General features: G+C 41.5%; 1 protein-coding gene and 1 long non-coding RNA gene across 4 annotated transcripts in view; one reads left to right on the top strand and one right to left on the bottom strand.

Annotated features, from left to right (window-relative positions):
• Window positions 1-20,304, bottom strand: part of G3BP1 (G3BP stress granule assembly factor 1) — a 32,408-nt gene extending 12,104 nt beyond the window's left edge. Inside the window, exons 1-5 of one of the 3 annotated variants that reach the window (XM_059417200.1) lie at window positions 20,187-20,304; window positions 18,396-18,463; window positions 7,368-7,480; window positions 2,590-2,671; window positions 1,940-2,113 (exon numbers count right to left, since the gene is read on the bottom strand). In XM_059417200.1, coding sequence (XP_059273183.1) covers window positions 1,940-2,113; window positions 2,590-2,671; window positions 7,368-7,462 — 351 coding nt within the window. In that variant the 5' untranslated portion in view covers window positions 7,463-7,480; window positions 18,396-18,463; window positions 20,187-20,304. Of the gene's footprint in view, window positions 1-1,939; window positions 2,114-2,589; window positions 2,672-7,367; window positions 7,481-18,395; window positions 18,464-19,458; window positions 19,846-20,186 lie in introns of those variants that run through there. The other 2 variants (XM_059417199.1, XM_059417203.1) reach the window with 2 other exon arrangements.
• A 295-nt stretch (window positions 20,305-20,599) lies between these two features.
• Window positions 20,600-24,949, top strand: part of LOC132027798 (uncharacterized) — an 8,565-nt gene continuing 4,215 nt past the window's right edge. Inside the window, exon 1 of the long non-coding RNA XR_009407207.1 lies at window positions 20,600-21,359. This is a non-coding gene — a long non-coding RNA (uncharacterized LOC132027798). The remainder of the gene's footprint in view (window positions 21,360-24,949) is intronic.

Raw genomic sequence — 24,949 nt, 5'->3', positions numbered from 1 at the left:
ATTCTACAGATAATCTAAGCCATCCTCTAAAATTCATGACTAGGGACGCCTGGGTGGCTCAGTTGGTTGGACGACTGCCTTCGGCTCAGGTCATGATCCCAGAGTCCCGGGATCGAGACCCGCATCGGGCTCCCAGCTCCATGGGGAGTCTGCTTCTCCCTCTGACCTTCTCCTCGCTCATGCTCTCTCTCACTGTCTCTCTCTCAAATAAATAAATAAAATCTTAAAAAAAAAAAAAAATTCATGACTAAAAACCTGTAATTTTTCAAAAAGATAATAAGTATATTCTAACAGTAAAAAGATAATAAGTATATTCTAACAGTAAAAAGAATGGGGCTTTAGATTCATCATTCCAGACAGAAAATTATCTTAAGGACAATGCTAGAGAAAACATCTTATCGCTATTGAGCCACTTCTACATGCTTATGCAGATAGGTGCCCTGACTCCATTCAGTCTGCACCAGTCAGGAAGACAGTACAAATGTAATTATTCAACATAAACGTGTGGCCCTTTCGTGACAAGCATGGTTAACTAAAAAGAACCAGGACTCCTTGAAGAAATAGCAGATGCCAAACAAGCACTAGGGCTGGAGCACGGAGAGTCCGAGATGAGACTAAAACATCTTGTTTCACAAAAGTTATGAAGTGGTCCCTTTGCCAAAACAAGTAACAGAAGCCAGCTTGAAGGAGCTCAGACTTAATAGATCTGGGGTATTTTAGACATTAACTAGTGGTTCACAGACCTTAATTAGTGGTTTAAATCCATGAAATAAACAGACTCCACAAATAACAGCAGATAGAAGGCAGAGTACTGTAAAATGCCAACTAATTAATACCAAATGATAGAAATTGACAATCACCATTTATTACCATCAGAGTGGCAGGTGACTCCAGCAACAATGATGCTAAAACTAGCAAAGTCTGATGAAGAACAAGATAGTCTCAAAGACAGCAACCACAATTTACTATTAAGAAAAATAAAAATGCTACCTTCACAGTGGCAAAACGTGGTGACATCACTTTAACTTAGTCATTAATTGTTAACATCACTAATAGATAGGACTAAATGACATCCAGTGCCTTCCTAATGTGAGGCACTAAAAGACTAATGTGTGTATAACCTAAATCTAATCATAAAGAAATAGACAATTCAAACTGAGATAGTCTACAAAGTACTTTGCGCTCTTTAAAAATGTCAATGCCATAAAAAACAAAAAAAGAATTACTGCACATTAAAGGAGACTGAAGAGACATGACAGCCATATTATGTGTAACTTCAGATTGAATCTTGGACCAGGAAAAAAAAATACATTGGATATTACTGGAACAAACACCAAAATTTAAATATGGGCTACAGGGACGCCTGGGTGGCTCAGTTGGTTAAGCAGCTGCCTTCGGCTCGGGTCATGGTCCCAGGGTCCTGGGATCAAGTCCCACATCGGGCTCCTTGCTCGGCAGGGAGCCTGCTTCTCCCTCTGCCTCTGCCTGCCTCTCTGTCTGCCTGTGCTCACTCGCGCTCTCTCCCTCTGTCTCTGAAAAATAAATAAAATCTTTAAAAAAAAAAAAATAAATAAATAAAAAAATAAAAAAAATAAATAAATATGGGCTACAGAATCCTAACTGTATTAACATCAGTACTTCCTAAATTGGTAACTGTACTATGGTTATGAAAGAGTATACCTTACACTTAGGAAATGCTCACTGAATTATCTAAGGATGACTAGGCTTGATGTCTCCAACCTATTTTCAAATAACTTTGAGTTAAAATGACAGGTAAACAGAAAAAGAATTACAAACATATAGGCAAGTGCTAGCAGTAGTTCTAGGTAAGGAGTATGAATTGCTGTACTATTATTATGACTTTTCTCTAAGTTTGAAATTCAAAATGAATAGTTTCTTAAAAGATATGCACAAACTTTCATTGTTTCTTTTTTCATACCTCAGGAGCAAGGACAAATGTCTGCATGAATCTCCTCAAAGCCTGGTTGTTATTAGAGAGCAAGCCCATCACCTGGACCACTACACCATCATTCAGAGTGGCATGCGCATCAACATGGCGAATCTTAGTGTGGCAATTGGTAAAGTTTTGTGACATCACTTTCCTATGGATCTCCTAAGGAATCAAAGCAGGAGTTAATGACTTACGTAACATTTACACAATTTCCAACAACAAAGAACTTCCTGATACAACACAAGTAGAGTTAGTTTGCATACTTAAATTACAAACTACACAGCCCATACTCTAAATTTGCCTTAGAACAGTTTATTCCCAGTGACCACCTTGAACTTTTTAAAACTGTCCTGAATTGACATACCTAAAATGTTTAAATGAATGATCCTCATGCTAAAACAAAATATCTCCTAAACAAAAAACCTTCAGACTACAGGATTCAAAATGAACAAATATGACACTCTGAGCTTTCCAATGGCTGTATTTACCAAATCATTACGAATACCAAAATTTCTAAAAAAGAAATATGGAAATTTGATCTTTAAGTATCAGTAAATCTACCAAATACATATCTGCCTCAATTGTATGGGTTATTTTTTAGTTGCGTTAACAAGCTGCAGAAAGCCTGGGATGCTTACTTTCTGTCCATAGACAGCATCTGCTGGCTTTCCATTTGAATCCAATCCCCCATGGACATAAGAAGAGTTCTTTCCATAAAACCTGAAAAACAGAGAGACAATTTTCTTGTCAGTTTCAAGTAGCCTAAGACTAGATACTTATTTTTTGTTTGGTACCCACTTGCCTCAATGGCAGACTCCTGAAAGCAAGATGTGTTTTCTTTTTCATCTCTGTATGGAATCTTAAATCTACCCCCTTCCTTCATGTCATTCAATATTTGCTGAACAGAAACAGATTTGGTCAATGAGGCAGAACACTTATTTTATAAGACATAAACTCCAGATTTCATAGTAGGATGATTGTATTGGTAAAGATCTTTTAGTTCATGTCAGGAAGGATACTTAGAATCAAACAGAAGTTTCTGTTTTCACTCTAGAAGCCAACAGGCAGTTTAGATACAGGTAAGGCCATCTATACCCTCTCATAGGCTTGGAGAATCCAATCCTTCTATAGATCTGAGAATGCACGTGAGGGGTTTCCAAGAAAAACCCAGTTACTGGACAGGTGTGTGGCTCAGTCATTTAAGTGCAACTCTTGATCTCGGCTGAGACCCTGATCTCAGGGTTCTGAGAGTTCAAGCCCCACGTTAGGCTCCATGATGGGCACAGAGCCTACTTAACGTGAAATAAAATAAAAACCCAGTAACTCATGCAGTTGAAGGTTTAAAAGTAATTTAACAATTCTGCTGATGCATTAAGAGCTTCAAATTTTAAGTTCCCATAGCTTTAATTCATCTATATCCTCAACTGTTTTGTTTTCATTTTAATACTGGATCAGGAAAACCTGACACAGATAACCAAAAGTGCCACAATGCAGAGATAACTGCTATTAGAATTTCTTGACAGCTACACTACAGGTATACAACTTTTCACAAATGAACCCATACACGTCATTCGACATCCTGGTTCTGTCTGCCCTCCCAAAAAGAGGACAGATTAGGGCCCACAGTTACCCCAAGTAGACCCTGCAAATTTTAAAGTTATAAAAGGCTTGAGTGAGCCAATGAATCAGTTCACTGATGGCTAATCCACTTTTTCCTGTCAGAGAGAGAGGGCACACACAAGCAGGGAGAGAGATGGGCAGAGGGAGAGGCAGACCCCCTCCTATGCAAGGAACCCAACGCAAGACCTGATTCCAGGACACTGGGATCATAACCTGAGCGGAAGGCAAATGCCTAACCCACTGAGCCCCCCAGGCGCCCCTGGCTAATCCACTTTTCATTACAGGCATCATCTCACAGACACTTCAAGTTCCGTTCCAGACCACAAGGAAGAGAATACTGCAATAAATAGAGTTGAAAAGCTTTTTTGGTTTTCCAGTGCATACAGAAGCTATGTCTACACTATAGTCTATCAAGTGTGCAACAGTAATTCTATAAAAACAGTGCACATACATTAAAAAACACTATATTGCTAAAAATGCTAACCATCACCTGTGCTTTCAGTTAGTCCCAATCTTTTTGCTAGTGGAGGATCTTACCTCAATGTGGATGGCTGCTGACTGATCAGGGTGGAACATGCAGAAGGCTGGGTAGCCATGCCAATTTCTTAAAGACAACAATGAAGTTTTCCCCATCAACTGACTCGTCCTTTCACTAACTAACAATTTCTCTACAGTGTGTGATGCTGTTTGATAGCATTTTACTCACAGAACTTCTTTCGAAACTGTGAGTTAATCCTCAGTTAATCCTGACATTGCCTTAACAACTCATTCTATATAATAACCTATCATGTTGCCATTTCAACAATCTTTACAGAGTCTTCACCAGTAGATCCCATTCAAGAAATCACTTTCTTTGCTCATCCATAAGCAGTTCCTCATCTGTTAAAGTCTTAGAGTTATTGCAGCAATTCAGTCCCATCTTTAGGCTCCACGTCTCATTCTCATTCTCTTGCTATTTCCACCTCATCTGCAGTTACTTCCGCCACTAAAGTTTTGAACCCATGAAAATCATCTATGAGGGCTGGAATCAACTTCTTCACTCCTGTTCATCTTGATATTTTGACATCTTCCCATGAATCACTTCCAGCAATATAAGGCTGTTTCATCTACCCTGAAAATCTGTTGTGTGGTGTAGCCGCCTTCATTAATTCTCTTAGCTAGATCTTCTGAAGAACTCGCTGCGGCTTCCACATCAGCACTTGCTGCTTTGCCTCGCACTTTCAGTTTATGGAAACAGCTTCTTCCCTTAAAACCTCATGAACCAATGTCTGCCAGCTTCAAACTCTATTGCTGCAGCTGTGTCACCTGTCAGCCTTCACAAAACTAAAGAGTAGGGGCCTTGCTCTGGACTAGGCTTTGGCTTAATGGAATGTTGTGGCTTATTCAATCTTCAAACTACTCAAACTTTCTCCATATCCACAATAAGGCTGTTCTGCTTTCTTATTACTTGTGTGTTCATTCCAGTAGCACTTTTAATTTCAAAAACTTCTGCTTTGTACTCAGAACTTAACTAACTGACCCAAGAGGTCTAGCTTTTGGCCTGTCCTATCTAGCTTTCAGCATTCCCTCCTCATTAAGCTTACTTGTAGCTTTTAAGGAAGAAATATGGGACTCTTCCTTTCACTTAACAGTAAAAAGCAATTATAATAAGGTTAAATAACTGGCCTAGTTTCAATATTGTTGCGTCTCAGGGAACAGGGAGAGATGGGATACAGCCATCAGGGGAGGAGTCAGAAGACACAAAACATTCATTGAACATTAAGTTCATGGTCTTATATGGATGGGCATGAACCCCAATATAACTATAGTAACAGCAAAGGTCAGTGATCACAGATTACCATTAACAAATACAATAACAAAAAAATTTGAAAAATATTTGCAAAATATCTGCAAAGCACCATAAAGCAAAACACAATAAAATGAGATATGCCTGTGTATCTAAGCTGTACTTCAGAGATAAATGTGAAAAAAGAGGTGCTGGCATCAATATATATCAATATTGACAAGAAACATATTGATTCATTTAATTATCTTTCAACTCCTGCTCCTTTTCAAATTTCCAAACTTATCTAACCTGAGGGCACAGAATCAAATTCTGACATAAAACATAAAAAGAAAAAAGGAATAGGGCACCTGGATGGCTCAGAGGGTTAAGCCTCTGCCTTCAGTCCAGGTCATGATCTCGGGGTCCTGGGATCGAGCCCCACATCGGGCTCTCTGCTCAGAGGAGAGCCTGCTTCCCCCTCCCACCTCTGTCTGCCTCTCTACCTACTTGTTATCTCTCTCTCTGTGTCAAATAAATAAATAAAATCTTAAAAAAAAAAAAGAAAGAAAAAAGAAAAAAGCTTTAAAACCTGTTCAATCAGTTAATAGTCATGTCAGCACCAGCAAATTTTTAACCTCTTACCATCTTTATCTGCAAAATAAAGCTATCCTAACAATGCTTTACTAAAGGTTTCTGTAAAGACCTATAAGAAACATGTAAAATTGGAAAACTATAAAGCCTTAAAAGAATATGAGGTATTTTCCATTTTCAGAGCAAAATTCAAAACAAATTTATAAATTTCCTTTTGCACCCAATAAGCATGTAGTATCTAATATGCAAGCTCGTCAAAGTATAGAGGAAAATAGTCTGGTCCAGCAAATACACATTTTAGAAACTCTAAGAAATATTCTAGGAGCGCCTCAGTGGCACAGTTAGTAAATGTCCAACTCCTGGTTTCAGCTCAGGTCTTGATCTCAGGGTCATAAAATTGAGCCCCATATCCAGCTCCACACTCAGTAAGAAGTCTGCTTAGGACTCTCTCTCCCTCTCCCTCTGTCCCTGCCAAGCACATGCACGCTCTTGCTCTAATAAATCTTAAAAAAAAAAGATAAAGAAAAGAAACAAGAAATCATTCTAACAAGTCCACGTAAGTAGACATATCTATAATCCTGTATAATGTAAGACTGTTTGTAAGAGGAAATAATGGAAGCAACCAAGAAAAATTCATCAGTGGGAATTAAAGTATGCTACATCTCTATAAAATGAGATGCTAAAATTAATGTTAATACATGCAGTACCCTTAAGGAGGACCCCAGACTATCAAGTAGAAAAGCTAAAAGACAGTATGTAAAAAATCTGCATATAGAGAAAAAAACTGCAAACATGGTTTTTACTAAACTTCCATGTTTACTTCATAAACTTAATTTACAAGCCTATACCATTTCCACTGAAGTTTCCCCAATTTTTTAAAAGCACATCAACACAAAAGTATCATTACAGGAATAGTCTTCAACACATTCACTAAATATTCAAGGTTCATCAAAAACAGCACAAAAAAAAAACCAAACAAAAGCATAAATATACCTTTACATTCTCAGACAGTTTTTCTGATAATGGGTAAGTTTAAGTAACTTAGTCTAATTTCTTTCTACTTGTATATTCTATTTAAAATTATGATTTTAGGGATACCTGGGGAGCTCACTCAATTAAGCATCTGACTCTCAATTTCAACTCAGGTCATGGTCTCAGGGTCATGGGACAGTCCTACCATGGGCTGCACACTCAGCAGGGAATCTGCTTGGGATTCTCTCCCTCACCTTTTGCCCCTCCCCTTGCTAGCACCTGTGCAGGCTCACGCTCTTAATAAATAAATAAATAAATCTTTAATAATCTTTTTAAAAAATAATTTTAACAGAAATTATTTACTGGCTCTTATGTACCAAGCACTATTATGCAACAGCCCTACAAGGTGCATGATGCATTAAGAGACTCTAATAGTAATAAGTACTCACAGGGTAAAAAATGTCTTACCTGTGTAGCATGTCTGGGGCCTGGTTCAGCAGCGTGTAATACTGTCTCACAAATTCCCGCCCGACCAGCAGGGGACTAGGCTTCTCCATAACCATTGCTTTGGTCAATTCAACCTGGGGGAGAAAAAAATGTCAAGTATGTTCAACGTGAAATATCAAGTACAAGGAGGAAAGTGGCAGGGGAGGAAATATAATCATTTAAATAAAACCAACTCAAAGTACAACAAGGCACAAGAACAGTTCTTGGTTTTAAAAAATCATAAGAACAAATAAAACCCACACAGACAGGATTTTTAGTCAAATTTATTGCAATGAGATGAACAGTGAGGGGAAGGGGGCGATTCACGATAAAGAATTCATTATTCCCAACAGTCAACTTCTTCAAAATGAATATAAGAAGGGGCGCCTGGGTGGCTCAGTGGGTTAAGCCGCTGCCTTCGGCTCAGGGCATGATCCCAGGGTCCTGGGATCGGGCCCCGCATCTGGCTCTCTGCTCAGCAGGGAGCCTGCTTCCTCCTCTCTCTCTGCCTGCCTCTCTGCCTGTTTGTGATCTCTCTCTGTCAAATAAATAAATAAAATCTTCAAAAAAAAAAAAAAAAGAATAGAAGAAAATCAAAGGTACATATTTCCAGCATGCACCCTACCGTTAACTTCTCCGTATTTTTAAACCCAATTAAGAGTGTTCTGGTTCTAAGATTCCAAACACATTCTTTTTTTTTTTTTTAATGTTTTATTTATTTATTTGTCAGAGAGAGAGAAAGAGCAAGTGAGCACAAGTAGGGAGAGCAGCAGGCAGAGGGAGAAAGCAGGCTCCCAAAGAGCCGGGAGCCCTACGTGGGACTCGATCCCAGGATCCTGGGATCATGACCTGAGTGGAAGGCAGCTGCTTAACCAACTGAGCCACCCAGGCGTCCCATCTAAACACGTTCTTATTTGTGGCAGTATTAGATTCAAGAGTGATAAATTTTGACATAGAGGCACATATAATCACATTTTTAGTCTAACTAAATCAGAAAATTTTTTAGTATCTTTAATCAAGAACCACAAAATCTAAAAATTCTGAGCTTACTTCATGATGACACCGAAAATAATCTAAAAATGGGTGAGGTAAACAAAATGTTATTACTCAACAAAGTAATCTCAACACCTCAAAATCATGATTTAAAGTTAGTATCCTTATGATCTATGAGTATTAAGAGAGGCAGCTGGCACACACACAAGTAAGTCCTCAATTACTGTCAGTTATTATCAAAACAAAACTTTCCGGAAAAAAAATCTGGCATGAGATATAATCCAACTTTTCATTTGAGGAGATAAAATCATCCTGAAGTTAAACACACAGGTAAACAGAGAGACATGTACAGATCAATTTCAGTATAAAAGAGGCCAAGAAATTTTACTTCTGTTTTCTCAAAGGACAGGCAGAACAACTGATTGGTCAATCCTAAACAATCTGTGGAGATCTGTTTATCCTTATCTAGTGCATTGTATTATTCTTCACCAAAATCTAAGCAATTAGTTCAAGGCCAGTCTGTATTTTCTCCAGATTACAGGCACTAGATCAATACAAAATACAATCAAAACATAGCTCATATTGGAGAGCAGTTTACCTGTAAGCATGGTTAAGAGAATATCAATAACAAGAATCTGGATCTTAGGTCTTAAACTAATGTACATAGACTAAGGCAGAATGAGAAATTGTTGTATTTCTTGTGTGGCTCACAGTCCCAAAGGAAAAAAAAAGGTAATTTCAGATGTTTTTACTGATTCTTAATTTTTCAGAACTTCAAAGCTACGGATATAGACAGGAGAAGATAGTAACAGTCATCTAAGCCTATGGTTTTCAAGTTTTACTATTTCCCATTACTTTCTATAAACCCAAGCAACTGCGCTTTTTAAATATGTATTACAGTTCCCATATAAATTTTCTTCTTAAAAGGGATTGGCTACTCTAAAAATCACTAACATCTGACCCAACCTCAAATAAAAGGAAAAATCCAATGTGATTCTTGGGGCGCCTGGGTGGCTCAGTGGGTTAAAGCCTCTGCCTTCAGCTCAGGTCATGATCCCAGGATCCTGGGATTGAGCCCCACATTGGGCTCTCTGCTCAGCAGAGAGCCTGCTCCTCCATCTCTCTCTACCTGCATCTCTGCATACTTATGATCTCTGTCTGTCAAATAAATAAATAAAATGTTTAAAAAAAAAATCCAATGTGATTCCATCACATTCCCAGATCCCACTAGTTTCACATATGGAAGATAGCTCTCCCAATTCCTCGGAAACTGGTAGTATCATTTTCATTCCATTAAGTTGTGCTTGCATATTTTCTAATACATAAAGAGGCTGAAAGGAAAGTTTTGCTTCCCTCTATTATCCAAAATATATAATACATCCACAATATAAAAAGCAACTTAAAGGGAACCTGCACAAGACAGACAAATCAAAGAATACATTAAGCAAACCCCTATTTAAGCAAACCCCTATTTTTCTATTCCAGTTGCACTTACTTCTCTTGAGCACCATCTGCTCTTAAATTCCCAGTCAATATTACAAATGTCATTACCAGACCAGTAATATCAACCTAACTGCATCCTTAGACACTGCCAAGCAGTCTCATTATAAGATAAATTACTAAAAGACATTTTATCAAATATTACTTTCTCACCCAATATTACTATGCAATATAATAAAAATCCTCCAAATTATGTATCAAACATAAGAAAAATTATAGTCTGTAGACCACCTCTAAAACTTCTCTTTTCCCCTCCTTCAAGATTACCTATATAATTCAAATTAAAGGAATAAAGAAAGCTTATTGGTTTGATTATACCATTAACAAATATTTTATTTCTGGTTATCCCCCTAAAGCCAGGAAAAAAAGTAAAGCTAAAAATTTACATGCTAAATTGATCTCCATCTCATTTGTAGATTTTTCTTAAGAGTTATTAATTCTGAAGACAATACTATGATCCCTATCATTTACCAAGTTTCCAACATTTCCGTTATTATCTTAATGGTTTAACATAATTGAGTATTTGGAGATATACATTAGAGAAATGTATGTAAAGTTGACCTCAAATACTCACCCTCCCAGTTAGGCGCAGACACCCATCCCACCCACAGTTGAAATTCCGTAACTTTTGACACCCCAAAAACTTAACCAACAGCCTACTTCTGACCAGAAACCTTAACCAGTAACAGTCCAATTATACATATTTTCTATGTCATATGTATTATATACTGTATATGTAAAATAAAGCTAGAGAAATGAAAATATTAAGAAAATCATAAAGAGATAATACATTTCCAACACCATTCTGTATTATTAAAAAAAAAATCCATGTACAAGTGGACTCCAGTGTTTAAACTCATCTTGTTCAAGGGTCAACTGTTTCAGGGTGAGGATTATAAATATACAATAGAAAAACTATTCAAGCTGAATCCTTAAATTTCATAATTATATCATTTGTAAATTACACCTCCAAAATTCTATATAAAAAGTGCTTTCAGGAGTGCCTGGGAGGCTCAGTCAGTTAAGCATGCAACCCTTGACTTTGGTTCACATCATGATCCCAGGGTGATGAGACTGAGGCCTGCCATCAGGCTCCCCACTCAGTGCAGGGTCTGCTTGAGATTCTCTCCCTCTGCCCTTTCCCTCCCCCTGCTTACAGGTACATGTGCACACCGTCCTTAACTAAATAAAATTTAAAAAAGAAAAAGAAATCCTTAAGGAGGGAAAGTTACTGAACATGACCTTCAGTTTGCCAGTTTTACTGAACCATCCAAGTCTAAGGAAAATCTGAGTGCTCTAGTTCTGAACAGTGAAAAAAGAGATACAATAAAAAGAACCCCCCTAAATTTTCTTTAACCAATTTTCACTGTGAAAAATTCTCCAACATTATTTACTTGCTTTGCTCCTGGGCTGTAACTTAAATCTCTGTGCCCCCACAGTTCTTTCATCTGTAAAACTGAAATTGTAACAGCAAGAACTGTCTATTGAATAGTAAGCACTGAATGTTAGCTATTAATATAAAATTAACTAACTCTAATTAAGGAAAGCTTTTCCACATTCCACCCTTTTCTGTCCCCAGAAGACTATTTAAGTATTCTGCTAGCAGTACTAAAATACAGGATTCCTGTGAGAGTAAGAATTTTTCTACAGAGTACCTTAGATGCCCAAGCACTTAATGTAGCAATAACTTTTCAGAGAATTTCTAAGTTGACTTGATGATTTTTTTCAAAGATTTTATTTGTTTGACAGAGGAGAGCATGCACAAACAGGGGGAGCAGCAGAGGGAGAGGAAGAAGGAGGCTCCCTGCTGGGCGGAGAGCCCAACCTGGGTCTCAATCCTGGGTTCATGACCTGAGCCGAAAGCAGAGGCTTAACCTGCTGAGCCACCCAGGCGCCCCTATTTTCCTTTTAAACAACACTATTTTATTCTAATGGTAGGTTAACAATTTGTTGAACTAAAAAGATTTCTGAAACAATCTTTACTCATCAAAGACATGAGGAGTATTTCCCTTGAGAAAAGTTACTAGAAAGTAAGTCAAAATGTTCATCTCACTTTAATCCCAACACTAGCAAACTAAAAATAGAGCACTAACCACATCTGGGGTGGGGGAGGGTTAATTTTATATTATGGAACTACCCATGCATGAACTGTATTAAAAAATTAAAAAATAGCAAGATGTAAAAAAATTTTTTTTAATTTAAAAATTAAAAATAAAAATAAACATAGCCAGGTGTAAATATGCAAAATAAACAAATATAAAAACATACATAAACGAAAGGAATAAGTACTCACCTTTGTAATGTTATGGGAAGTTACATTCTAAATAACGTATATAATGGAGTGCTACGGTAAAAACAATAAAATTGGGGCTCCTGGGTGGCTCAGTGGGTTAAAGTCTCTGCCTTTGGCTCAGGTCATGATCCCAGGGTCCTGGGATGGAGCCCGGCATCCCCGAGGCATCCTCCTCAGCAGGGAGCCTGCTTCCCCTCCTCTCTCTCTGCCTGCCTCTCTGCCTACTTGTGATCTCTGTCAAATAAATAAAATCTTTAAAAACATACACACACAATAAAATTCATACACCTCTGTATTGCTGGAATATCCTGGCGAGAACATGCATTATTTTTACAGTAAGAAGAAAAATGCGACAAAAGGTACCAACATCCAATAACTACTAGTGGCATGTTAGTTATCTTAGTTATCTTACCTATTTTAGCTCTCCTGAACAGATCTTTAAAATCAGAACTGTAATTCCATAAACTAACTCCACTCTGTGATTTTTAATTAGTATGAGTGGGCTACTTCACAAATCTGAGGACCTAATTCCTAGCAGGCAATATGGATGATCCAATTTCAACTTTTTCATGTGCAGGGAGTTTTATCTGGTTACTTTCTCAGAACTTCAGGGCTAATGTCTAAGAGCTAAGCATTCTCCTAAAAAGTTCTTAGTTTCACCTTCAAATTGGTCTTAGATCTATCTATTTACTTTGGTTTTTGTTTTGGTTTTTTTTTTGAAGATTTTATTTATTTGACAGACAGATCACAAGTAGGCAGAGAGGCAGGCAGAGAGAGGGGGAAGCAGGCTCCCCACCCCCGGCTAAGCAGAGAGCCCGATGTGGGGCTCGATCCCAGGACCCTGGGATCGTGACCTGAGCCGAAGGCAGAAGCTTTAACCCACTGAGCCACCCAGGTGCCCCAATTTACTTTGCTTTTTTAAGGGACTGTATCAGGGGTACCTGGGTGGCTCAACTGTTAAGAGTCTGTCTTCAGCTCAGGCCATGATCCCAGGGTCCTGGCATCAAGCCCCCCATTGGGCTCCCTGCTCACCAGTAAGCCTGCTTCTCCATCTCCCTCTGTCCTGCTTGTGTTCCCTCTCTCACTGTATCTCTCTCTGTCAAATAAATAAATAAAATATTTTAAAGAAAAGATGTCAAAGATTCTATTTAAAAAAATAACAGGGGGTCTGGGTGGCTCAGTCAGTTGGGCGACTGCCTTCACTTCAGGTCACGGTCCCAGAGTCCCAGGATCAAGTCCCGCATCGGGCTCCCATCTCCACGGTGAGTCTGCTTCTCTCTCTGACCTCCCCTCTCATGCTCTCTCACTCTCTCTCAAATAAATAAATAAAATCCTTTAATAAATAAATAAATAAACAAATAAAGGATTGTATCAGAAAACTTTCTGTTGAAGTTTTCCAGTTTTAGGAAAGAATTCACTTTTGGCTTAATAACACTATCATTTTTCCAACAATACCATTTGGTGTTGGCATTCAGATTCCTCAGAGCAAACAATGAAAGCATCAGAGCAAACAATGAAAGCATGATTATGGTACAGTACAGAAAAAAAAGTTTAAGGTAACAGAATTATTAGCTACCTACATGGAATTTAAAAAGTTCAATTTTCATCCTTTTCTTACCTGATCCGAAAAGCACGTAACACCATCAATAAATGTTACAGTAAAGTAACATTTAATGGAAATGTCAATGATCTCTCAGATTAACATAATCACTGATGCATTTTTTTGGTGGATTTACCCTGATTGCTGAGTTACTCTTAAATTTCAAAATGTCTACTTAATCCCAAGTTACCAAATTGCATGACAGCTTTAAAGAAATTTCCATCAATAATTTTGCTAAAGTTCACAAAGAATGTCAAGTGTGCTTCCTTTAACCGAGTCTAAAAAGCTGTGAGCATTTATGTTCCCAGAGCAGGGAAGCATGAAGACAAACCATAATCCACCTCGATTAATAGTACAGCTTACTCTGGCAAAAATCAATGATCTCAGGGTCACGGGATCCAGCCCAGAGTTGGTCTCCCACTAGGTGTGGAGTCTGCTTGAGATTTTCTCCCTCTCCTTTTGCCCCTCCCCTGCACTGGCACATGCTCTAAATAAATAATCTTTTAAAATAAATTTTAAAAATTAAAAATAAAAAGATAAAATCTATCACTTCACACAGAAGATCCCCAAAGTATTAAAGTATCAGTGGGTGGCTCAGTGGGTTAAAGCCTCTTCAGCTCAGGTCATGATCTCAGGGTCCTGGGATCAAGCCCCTCATGGAGCTCTCTGCTCAGCAGGGAGCCTGCTTACGCCTCTCTCTCTCTGCCTGCCTCTCTACCTACTTGTGATCTCTGTCAAATAAATAAATAAAATCTTTAAAAATAAAATAAAATATCAGTCAAGAAGACATGGGTGTCCTGGGTGACTCAGTTGGTTAAGCGTCTGCCTTCAGCACAGGTTATCTAAGTCAAGGTCCTGATATTGAGCCCTGCTCAATGGGGAGCCGGATTCTCCTCTCCTCCCAGCGAGGGTTCTCTCTCACTATCTCGGTCTCTCTCCCAAATAAATAAATAAAATCTTAAAAAACATGTATCAGTCAATATCGAACACTGGCAAGAAGTCAGGAAAAGAGAACCTGTGAAACTGAAGGGAGTGTCAACTGCTCCCACCACAGGGAAGAACGATTTTGCAGTTATCTTATAAAATCCAAAAGTTCAATGAATCTAGCAATTCTCTTCTAGATTTGTACACGAGAAACTCACCCGTGTACAAAAGACATCAACTTGAGAAATAATTTCTCAAATAATTATCCACCTTATTTCTAAAACATAAAACAACCATCTATGTGTCTGTCAAACAGGTAACGGATTAAGGTGCAGTTTATCCCTAACATTCAAACCTCTATATCTAACATAATCATATGGGGCACTTAAAAGATTAAAAAGCAGTACTATTTATAATTACTCCAGGTTAACTGGAGTGAATTAGGGCTGTCCCTGGGAAACCAAGACATAAAGTCATCCTATTTATAGCAGTCAAAGTCAGCATGAAATAGATCTCAAAAATATTACATTAAAAAGTTAGTTGCCAAATACATACTGTATGCTTCTGAACATGTTTAGAAGTGTTTTTAGTATACGTTCACAGGTACAATTATTTTTAAAATAGTCTGTAAAAACAGACAAATAGAACCTCATAACAGAATAGTTATGAAATATACAAACACATATATGGACAAGTAGGATTTTCAACGTTAAGTGCAGATAATCCAATAGAAAAAGGATATTCTGTTCAACAAATGGTGGAACAATTATACATCCATATCTACAGAAAAAAATGAACCTCACGTCACGCATCACATCATACTAAAATTTAACGGGGTGTCTGGGTGGCTCAGTAGCTTAAGTGTCTAACTCAGCTCAGGTCATAATCTCAGTCCTGGTATCAGAGCCCAGAAGACCTCAGGAGTCAGGCTCTCTGCTCAGCAGGGAGTCTGCTTGTTCTCTGTCCTTCCCCCTTGTCATGCGCTTGCTTGTATCAACATCACTAGATCTACTGTTCAATCTATTTTCTAAACTCTTCACATTTACCACCTGTCACTTCCCTTCAAAATTCTTCATGGTAGATCTTTGGAGAAACGGTTGACTCTAGGACTGACAAAGGCAAAATACAAGTGAGCCTTAACTGATAAAGAAAATGCTAAAAACAACAACAAAATAAGAACAGGGAACATGAAAGGACACAAGGGCCAAAACGAGAACAGTGTGAGCAATAGAATTAGTAAAAAAGCAAAATAAGTTAGATACCCCTGGATTGCAACCCGAAGAATAAAATAAGCATGACTCACTCCATATCCGGATGAGGCAAGCCAGAGAGTCCACACACAGGCCATACTTGAGACACAGCCTAGGAAAGCCTGGAAATTAAGTAGTTGTCACACCTGTACCTTCCAGATTCTAAATCTTTCAAACTTTTCTGAATAAGGAAATAGCTAGCAAATAATGGTCTACAGTCCCCTACTACATACATAAGCTTTACAAAATAGTTTAGACAACTACTTGGGTTTCAGAGCCTCAATGCTTTTTATAAGAGAAAACACAAGATTACTAAGCTATGTAAGAGCACTCTTAGAACATAAAAGAACTATACAAATACACAATGATGCTGTTACACAGCCATTCAAATTAAAAGCCACAAGGATGACAACCATACAAAGTAGAAGTCTGTCCCATCTAGGAAGCCCCTTTCTCTGAACCATCTCTTAACATCTACTTTAATAATTATTAAATACCTGGGGCACCTGGGTGGCTCAGTCAGTTAAGCGGCTGACTCTGGGGTTTTGGCTCAGGTCCTGATTTCTGGGTGTGAGACACCAAGCCTGAGTGGTGCTCCACTCACTATGGAGTCTGCTTGTGACTCTCTTTCTCTCCCTCTGCCCCCCTCCTCCATCTCCATGCCCCCAGCACACTCACACTCTCTAAAATAAATAAATCTCTAAAAATAATTATTATAAAGTAACTGAAATACAGCAAGCTGAACAGCTAAACAATATTACAACATGACTAACTGCCAGAGGACAAAACAAGAAATCTATCTAAGTCATCTAAAGACATTTACTAAGGCCACAACCTGTGAAAAATTTTTAATTACTTTCTGTCTTATAAAGCCCACTCTTCATGAGCAGATTATTCCTAGCTCTTTACCACCTGGCTTGCAATTCAGCTTTCTCCACCAAGGCCAAATACAAGGTCCAAGAATACTTAAAAAAAGGAATAAGGTGACTTTTGAGATTTAAAAATATATAAACCTAACTAACCACCAGTGTTATCACCAACTACAAGTGAGATTACAATTGCTGAGTCTAAATTTAACTCCATGGTTGGAAGGACAGTGTTGCAACTAAAGGTTTTTCCCACTAGCTGTTGGGGTGGGGGTGGGGGGGGGGGGGCATTTTTTATCCCCACCTACTCCAACAACTCTGTCCCTTTCCAATGAACATATAATGCCTATCTGAAGAATTCTAAAATATTTAAAACAACAACCCAATTACAAAATATTGAAAAATCAAAGAAGTAATTTTACTAAAGTGGCAAAAAAAATGATTCATCAGGAATTCAGGTTTTATATTAAATTTCATCTTTTAGCATTGCTCCATTGATCCTTTGAACCATATGCAATTCACAAATGTATAAAAACTTAAACTGGGCGCCTGCGTGGCTCAGTGGGTTAAGCCTCTGCCTTCGGCCCAGGCCATGGTCTTAGGTCCTTGGATAGAGTGCATCCCCCCGCGACCCCCCATCCTCCCCATGGGGTTCTCTGCTGAGCAGGGAGCCTGCTTCCCCCTCTCTCCCTCTGCCTGCCTCTCTGCCTACTTTTGATCTGTTAAATAAATAAATTACTTTAAAAAAAAAAAAAACACCTTAAACTAACCTCTACCCTTTACTTTCAAGGCAAAGTACTAAGATAACTAAAATCAAATTACAAGAAAAAGAACTACTGCGAAACAGGTCAGCAACAAACATTACCAAATCTTCTGATGCACCCTTAGCAGACTGTCAGCTGAGAACAGCAAACAATGTGAGTTAAATAAAGAACAAAGAACTGCCTACTTTTCTATCTGTTTGAAGTACAAAAACTTAGAAAGGATTTAATAACAAAAGTAACCTAACTTGGCTAGGCAGAAGGAAGGCAAACCAGTCTTACATTATTACAGTCTGCTTCATTTGTTCTTAAGAAATGTGTGCAAAGGAGATATGCCAGGCTACCAACTGTTAAGTACCACAGTTTTCATATTCCTACCCAAGTGATAACCATTCACCAGAGGGAAAGAATATGCTAAGAAATATCTGAAAAGGAATCAAAATTCTATTATTGCACAAGGAAATTTCATTCTGATGTATTTTACTTTCTGACATATTCTACTTCAAGCAGTAACACATTAGTGGACACCAAGTTTACAGTTTAAACCTATGTCATTATGTTTTAAAAGTTGAAGCCTAAAATGCTAAGTCAATAAGGCAATCCATCTAAATAAGTGTAACTAGAATTGCTACATGAAGGCCACGTAAAACAATGTTATATTCTAAAGCAATCTGTTATTTATGGCAACACCAACTGAAGAACTTGGGCCATAGAAGATTCTGATCCCTTATCTATTGCTACTTTCTGTTAAGAAACATGGAAACTACTGGGTAAATGGAAACACTTACAGATATCAAGCTTCCTTGTAGTTTTTTTAACTTACTTGCAAGGATGGAAATTTTGTGTTCCCTCTGACTGCAAAAACTTCTTAAAAAACTAATCCTAAAGGCTCTAAAAGGAAAAAAAAAAAAAAAAAAGGTTGAAAGCCATTCCAAGCCAAAATAATTCAGAAGAGCTAGTGCCAAAACTTACTAGTTTTATCTCAAATAGAGACATTTGTGATATTAAGTAATGTCCTGGATCTGCAACGATTTTCTAAAGCCAAGGAATATACTGGCTTTTAAAAATCGCAAATATATGCTCATCTTTGAAGGTATCTTCCATACTCGTATATAGAGGAGCCCAACAGCAGACGCGAAATAACTGAACTGAATGTGAAGAGGCTTTCATCCACACAAGATCCCAACTGCCCCAAGGGAACGACTTCCAACACACCTCAATCACCTGTAATTCACCTAGCATAAGCTCCAGAGCTTAAATTTATAACTGGGCACCATCCTTTCCGTCCCAACTTCACATCTCAACCCACACATGCCGGCGAGATCTGAAACTCATCGCTCTAACCCGCTTTTTCTCCAACTGCAAAACGAGGAAGTTAAACTATCTTCCCAAAGGTCTTTCTCAAGTCTGCCCCGTAAAGGAAAGACGGGAGAAAAGGTTTCAAGGTGTAAGAGCAGAGCCTAACTTGCGGCTGCCGGGAACTTCCCACCATCGCGCCGAGCATCAATCGGAGAAGGAACACCGTCCACGTTCATCTGCACTTATTCGTCTTTCTCTCTACTTTTTCCGGAAGCTCTGAGGGCGGCACATCCATCAGCTTTCCGTGCGCACACTCGTAGAAAGGAAGCCCAAAGCCCTTCATGTCCTTTGTCACAATCCCACTTCCAAGCCGCGTCTCCCCGGAAGCCCACAAGTGGCTCAAGCACAAATGCCGCCGCACTCCGCGCTGCAGCTGGCCTCTTCGGGCTGATGCCGCTACCCCCGGGGACCCGTGCTCCGGGGGCCACCGCGCCCTGCGACCGCGCAGGGCGCCGGCCCAAGGACGGAAACAGGCTGGGGGCCTAGCAGACACACGACCTCGGTTCCACCCGACACCTGCCCCTTACCGTCGCCGTGCCTCTGACCACGTTTCCGCAACCACTGGACGTCCGCAACCACTGCAAAAAGCCAAGTCGCGGCACCTATCTCTCCGGACCGTTGTGGGGGCACGGGAGAGCCACGCAAGTTGCTCTGCAAGGCCCCTGGCACACAGCGTGGGCTCAGGACAAATAGCAATTATTACTTCCACTCATCCGTGCCTTGGCTGCTCCCCCTTTACTCCCTGTAAAACCGGGAGCAGCACCTCTGCTTCCCGAGCCCAAAACCTCCTGGGGATTTCGTGTCGCCCCCGCTGCTAAATAAAGCCTCCTCCCGGCCGGACCAAGCTGGAACCCGTCGCCGGGGCAGGAAAAGGATCTGCGGGCGCGCGGCGGGGAGGGAGACGGGCGGGAAAGGCCGGCGGGCGGGCCGCGCGGGGCCCCCGGATTCCGCGATCGCCCTGGGGCCCGGGCGGCGGCCGCGGCTCGCTCTCGCCCCGCGCGGCCGTTGGGTGTGGCACGCGCACGCGGGGGACGCGGACACGGCCACGCGCGCCGGCCGGCCGGTGGGAGCGCGGCGAGGAGGGGGCGGGGAAACTCCGCGCGCCCGTGCGCCCGCCTGCGGCCGTTGGGGGGGGGGGGCGGTGCACGCCTAGCGCGGCGGCCACCGCCACGACCGCTGCGACTTCTCTCGCTCACACGCGTCCCAGCTCCTCTTCGTCCCTGGGCCGTCCCGCCCCGCCCACAACACGGCATACCTGCGCGGCTGAGCGGGAGAGGAACAAGCGTTGCTCCACAGCACGGCAGAAGGAAAGATCCCCTCACGCAACTGCGTCCGCACACACGCGTGCTCCGTCGCCGGTCTATATAACCGCGACTCAGCCTAACTTGTTGCGGCCAGGTCGAGCAGGCTGGCGACCAATCCCGACTGCGTCCTCTGGGCTCTTCGAGCAGCAATTGGGTAGGGACTCAGGATGAAGGCGTGGCTCTTGATTGGCTTTGACTCATGCCTATGAGACTGTGAGGATCTCGTTTCCCTAGTAACGGATTGGCACTGAGAGCCACCAATTACTTAAAAGGACGGCGGAAAAGAGGGTGGGAAGTTCTTTGACCGATATTCATGGTAGCCAATAAGTGTGCGAGACGGCTCCCATTCGTTAAAATGTGTTCCCTTGGGCGGAGATCCGTTTTCCATACAGGAGCGGTTGCTCCACAAGGTGGGGCCCGTGTACTTTGGGGAAGTAAACCCCAAGCAACTAGGAGGTGGGCGCCAGGGAGGCCAAGGGAGCCCCCGGCCAATGGCAAAGCGAGAAGGATCTGATTGACGCGGGGGTTGGACTGCGCCAAGGAGACCGAGCCCCAGGGCCGCCGTGCCCTCTGGGGATGTTCAGAGGTTCCTCTGGCCCGGGCTTCCGTCCTCTTTCCTTTCTTTCCCTCACTTGTTGGGTCTAGGCCCTGAGGCCTTTCTCCCACCTTTTCTGCAGCTCGGTACCCGGGAAACCAAGTACGAAAGTTCCCGTTTGTTTGGTTTTTTTTTTCTTTCTGTAGCAACTTTTTTATTTCCACGCGGCCACCTAAGAGCACTTGCTGGCTCTCACCATTAGTCAGCACTCTTGTGGGACGACAGTTTCAGAGCAAGCGAGAGGGGAGAGTAGCGCCCTCGTGTACCTGCGATCGCGTACAAAGGCGGCACGGGGAAGGTGCGGTTGTTTGAGAACGCGGAACTCGACCCTGCTGTTCGCGGCCGATGGCCGGCTGGTGGGAGCCCGCTGAGCTCTTTCCCGTCTGTTGCCGCCAAGGAACCGTAGCCTGTGAGGTCTCCGCTCCGGTTGGTCCTTCATGCAACATCCCGTGCGTCTCCACCATTGCCATGCAGTGTTCGAGTAGCTCGGGGTGTGGGGGCTGCTTTCGCGCCGCTGCGTCTTTAAAAGGTCAATTTGTCAAACTCCTACTCGGACGCCCCAAAGGTTTCCCGGAGCACTTCAGGGGTTGAGTGGCGCTCCAGCGCGGTCCTGTCCACGTCTCTCTGTTTTACTGGGCCCTCTGTTGGTCACCACGAGCGTTTTGGAAGGAAATGGTCGATTCTCATTCCAGGCATGTGATCTCCCGTTAAGTTTTGCAGAGAATTGGGGAGGAAGCACCTGGGGTGTCTGTCGGGGGAGAAGGGGCACCGGCAGCAGCCTTCTGGGATCCGGGCGCGTCCCCTCTCATTCCCGGCGCGGGGTCTGGCCCCAGATGAGACTCGCGGCCGCCCCCAGGAGCCTAGTGAGAGCGTCCTTCTGGCCCCCCAGGTCCCACTGCCCCATTGCCCAGCTCGTTCAGCATTTATGAAACTCCTATTAAGGGCTGGAATCAGAGATGATCTGGATGCCTTCTCTGCTCCCCGTCACCAGTTCAACAGACTGGGGCACTTTGCTGGGCCAGGAGCCCCGCAAAGAGGCGAACAGGCGTCCGGGGCTATGAAGGCACCCTATGGAACTCAGCCCAGAGGAGAGAGTCCGCTAAAGTTTTCTGGGAGTAAAAACAACCCCCCCACCACCCCCACCCCAGCCCCGCAAGGACGGGGTCAGCTTTGCTAAGGAATTGGAAGTTTATTCTGACGGCAGAGAACGGCCCCTGGAAGGCTTCTTAAAGGGTGGACTCGCAGATTTCCTTTTATAAGACAACTCTCCAAATTAAAATGCTAAGGAGAGCAGATTTTCAAAACTTTAAGTTTACAGATTGGTAATTTAACCCAGATGGCCCGTGATAAGAGTCAAGGCTATTCTTAATCACATTTGGAGCGAATTTTAAGTGATAACAGCTTTCTGGTGAGGCTTTTTGGCAGTCACTATTAAAAATTGTGTGTATAGGGGTGCCTGGGTGGCTCAGTGGGCTAAGCCTCTGCCTTCCGCTCAGGTCATGATCTCAGGGTTCTGGGATAGAGCCCGCATCGGGCTCTCTGCTCGGTGGGGAGCCTGCCTCCCCCGCCCCCCACCGCCTGCCTCTCTGCCTACTTGTGTTCTCTGTCAAATAAATTTAAAAAAAAAAATTTTTTTTTTAATTGTGTGTATCATCCAAAACAATAATAGTACTTCTTGGTTTATAGCCACACTTCTTCACCTTTTTTTTTAAACAAAGAAGCATATACCAGCGTGTGCAACTGCAGCATTGTCAGCTTTGTTAGAATACTAAAAAACTGGGGCACCTGGGTGGCTCAGATGGTTAAGCATCTGTCTTCTGCTTAGGTCCTGATCTCCACGTCCTGGGGTGCAGCCCCATATCCAGTCCTCAGCTTCTCCCTCTGCCTTTCCCCCTGCTTGTGCTCTGTCTCTCTCTCTCTCTCTCTCTCAAATGCATAAATAAAATCTTAAAAAAAAAATACTTAGAACCTGAAAATGTAATTGCTCATCAGTTGGCAAACCGACTAACCAGTCATGTGCAAGTAATATAGAATACATGCAACAGCTTAAAAAAGAATGAGGTAGAATATGCAGATATTGATGGGTCCTCGTTTGGGTCCTCGTTTGGATTGTTAATTGAAAAAAATCAAGTTCAACAAAATGCACAGTGAAATCCCATTTAGGATTAAAAAAGCAAAAAACAAAACTCCTGATTTCTGTATGTTAAAATCAGTATGTAAGTGCAAGGAAAGAATTCTAAATTTAAAACAATAGTTATTCCCCCTAGAAAATCCCCTATGTTGGGAGTGAAGAGGATAATGTATCATTTGAAAGCTGTCCAATGAGACTGTGTTCATATGCACTGTGTTGTGTAATAGGAAATAAGAAGAAAGGAAGGAAGGAAGGGGAATTGGGATTACCAGAGGGAGAATGAGGACAAGAACCCTCGTGTGGCCATTCTTCCATTCTTCCACGGGAGAGAGCAAGCACTGGTTCTAAGGCAGGGGAGTCAGGGGAGATTTTCCCCCAGGAGACTTACAGCTTCAGTTACAGCTGGGTAGAGGGACTACCAGCGTCTAGTGGGCAGAGACCCGGGCAGAGACCCAGAGACTCACAGGAGAGACACCCTCCATCCTCCCCACACCACACCCCTGCCATGACAAAGGTTTTCCGGCCAAAAGCTTAACAGTGCCAAAGCTGAGACACCCTGATCTGCTTCCTGAGTCACAGAGGAGAGAGTCCCTAGCCTCCTGCTGGTCTTCCTCTCCACTGGCAAGCAAAGTCTGCATACTCCTCCTGTATACTACTTTACCCCCTTCTCCTTCTGCCAGTTCTTCCCAAAGCTATGAGAATCAGAGTGGGAAGAAACCATGGCCAAGATCCCAGAAAACACACTTTAGTTGGTGGGGAGGGGGTTGGTGGCGGGGAATATTAGTTAAGGAATGATCCTAAGACTATCAACTTGATCAGTGTTTCCCAAATGCAGCTAATCATTTATGCAGGTTGCTTAAAAATATGTGCCTGTATGTGTCTTTAACCATTAAACTCTCACCTGTGAACAAAGATCTAGTATAATATTCATGACAACACGGCTTGTCCTAGAAAGACAGGAAATGACCCAGGTATGGAGCTGTATGGAACTGCTCTCACAGTGGACTGTCAAGCAACCGTAGAGAAAATGAGGTGGATATATGCGTAGCTACAGAGCGATCTGCAAAGTGCAAAATCATGGAAAGAGTAAAAAGGGGTGAGTGATGCCATGGGGCAATTATTTCTATTTCTATCACTGCGTTGCCGTAGTTGTCTCTGCACATTCCTGAATGGTTTTGCTGTGTAGGCACAGGTTATGTCTGGAAGGAGTCACAAGAAACTGTTAATGATTGCTAATGGGGAGGTGAACTTGGCCAGGGTAGAGCAGCTTCGTTTTCATTCATCCAAAGTACACTTTGGTACTGATAATTTCTTTAACACGTGCATGTACTGTTTTTCAAAAGAAATTCAATGTTAAGTGTATATGTGAAGTGTAGGAACTACAAATGTGGAAACTTTGATCTTTAAAAAACAAACAGGATAGGGATTAAGAGTATACTTACCTTGATGAGCACCAAGTAATATATAGATTTGTTGAATCACTATATTATACACCCGAAGCTTATATAACACCGTTTGTTAATGACATGGGAATTCAAGTAAAATAGGGGTCCCTGGCTGGCTCAGTTGGTGGAGCATGTGACTGTAGATCTCAGGGTTGTGAGTTAGAGCCCCACTCTGGGTGTAGAGATTACTTAAAAATAAAATATTTAATAAAAATAAATTTCAGGGTGCCTGGGTGGCTCAGTGGGTTAAAGCCTCTGCCTTCGGCTCAGGTCATGATCTCGGGGTCCTGGGATAGAGTCCCACATCAGGCTCTCTGCTCAGCGGGGAGCCTGCTTCCTCCTCTCTATCTCTCTATCTCTCTGTTGTCTGCCTCTCTGCCTACTTGTGATCTCTGTCAAATAAATAAATAAAAATCTTAAAAAAAAATAAAATAAATAAAAATAAATTTCAAAAAGAATTCCCTTTAGGTATATGAAGGATTTTGGAAATGAAGCATCAAAGTTTTTTTTTTTTTTTTTTTTTTTTTTTTTTTTTTTTTTTTT

The sequence above is a fragment of the Mustela nigripes genome, chromosome 12 (genome assembly GCF_022355385.1).
Source record: "Mustela nigripes isolate SB6536 chromosome 12, MUSNIG.SB6536, whole genome shotgun sequence".
In the NCBI taxonomy this organism is placed as follows: domain Eukaryota; kingdom Metazoa; phylum Chordata; class Mammalia; order Carnivora; family Mustelidae; genus Mustela; species Mustela nigripes.
The sequence above is the reverse complement of the archived record's forward strand: the minus strand, read 5'-3'. Positions and strand labels throughout refer to the sequence as shown.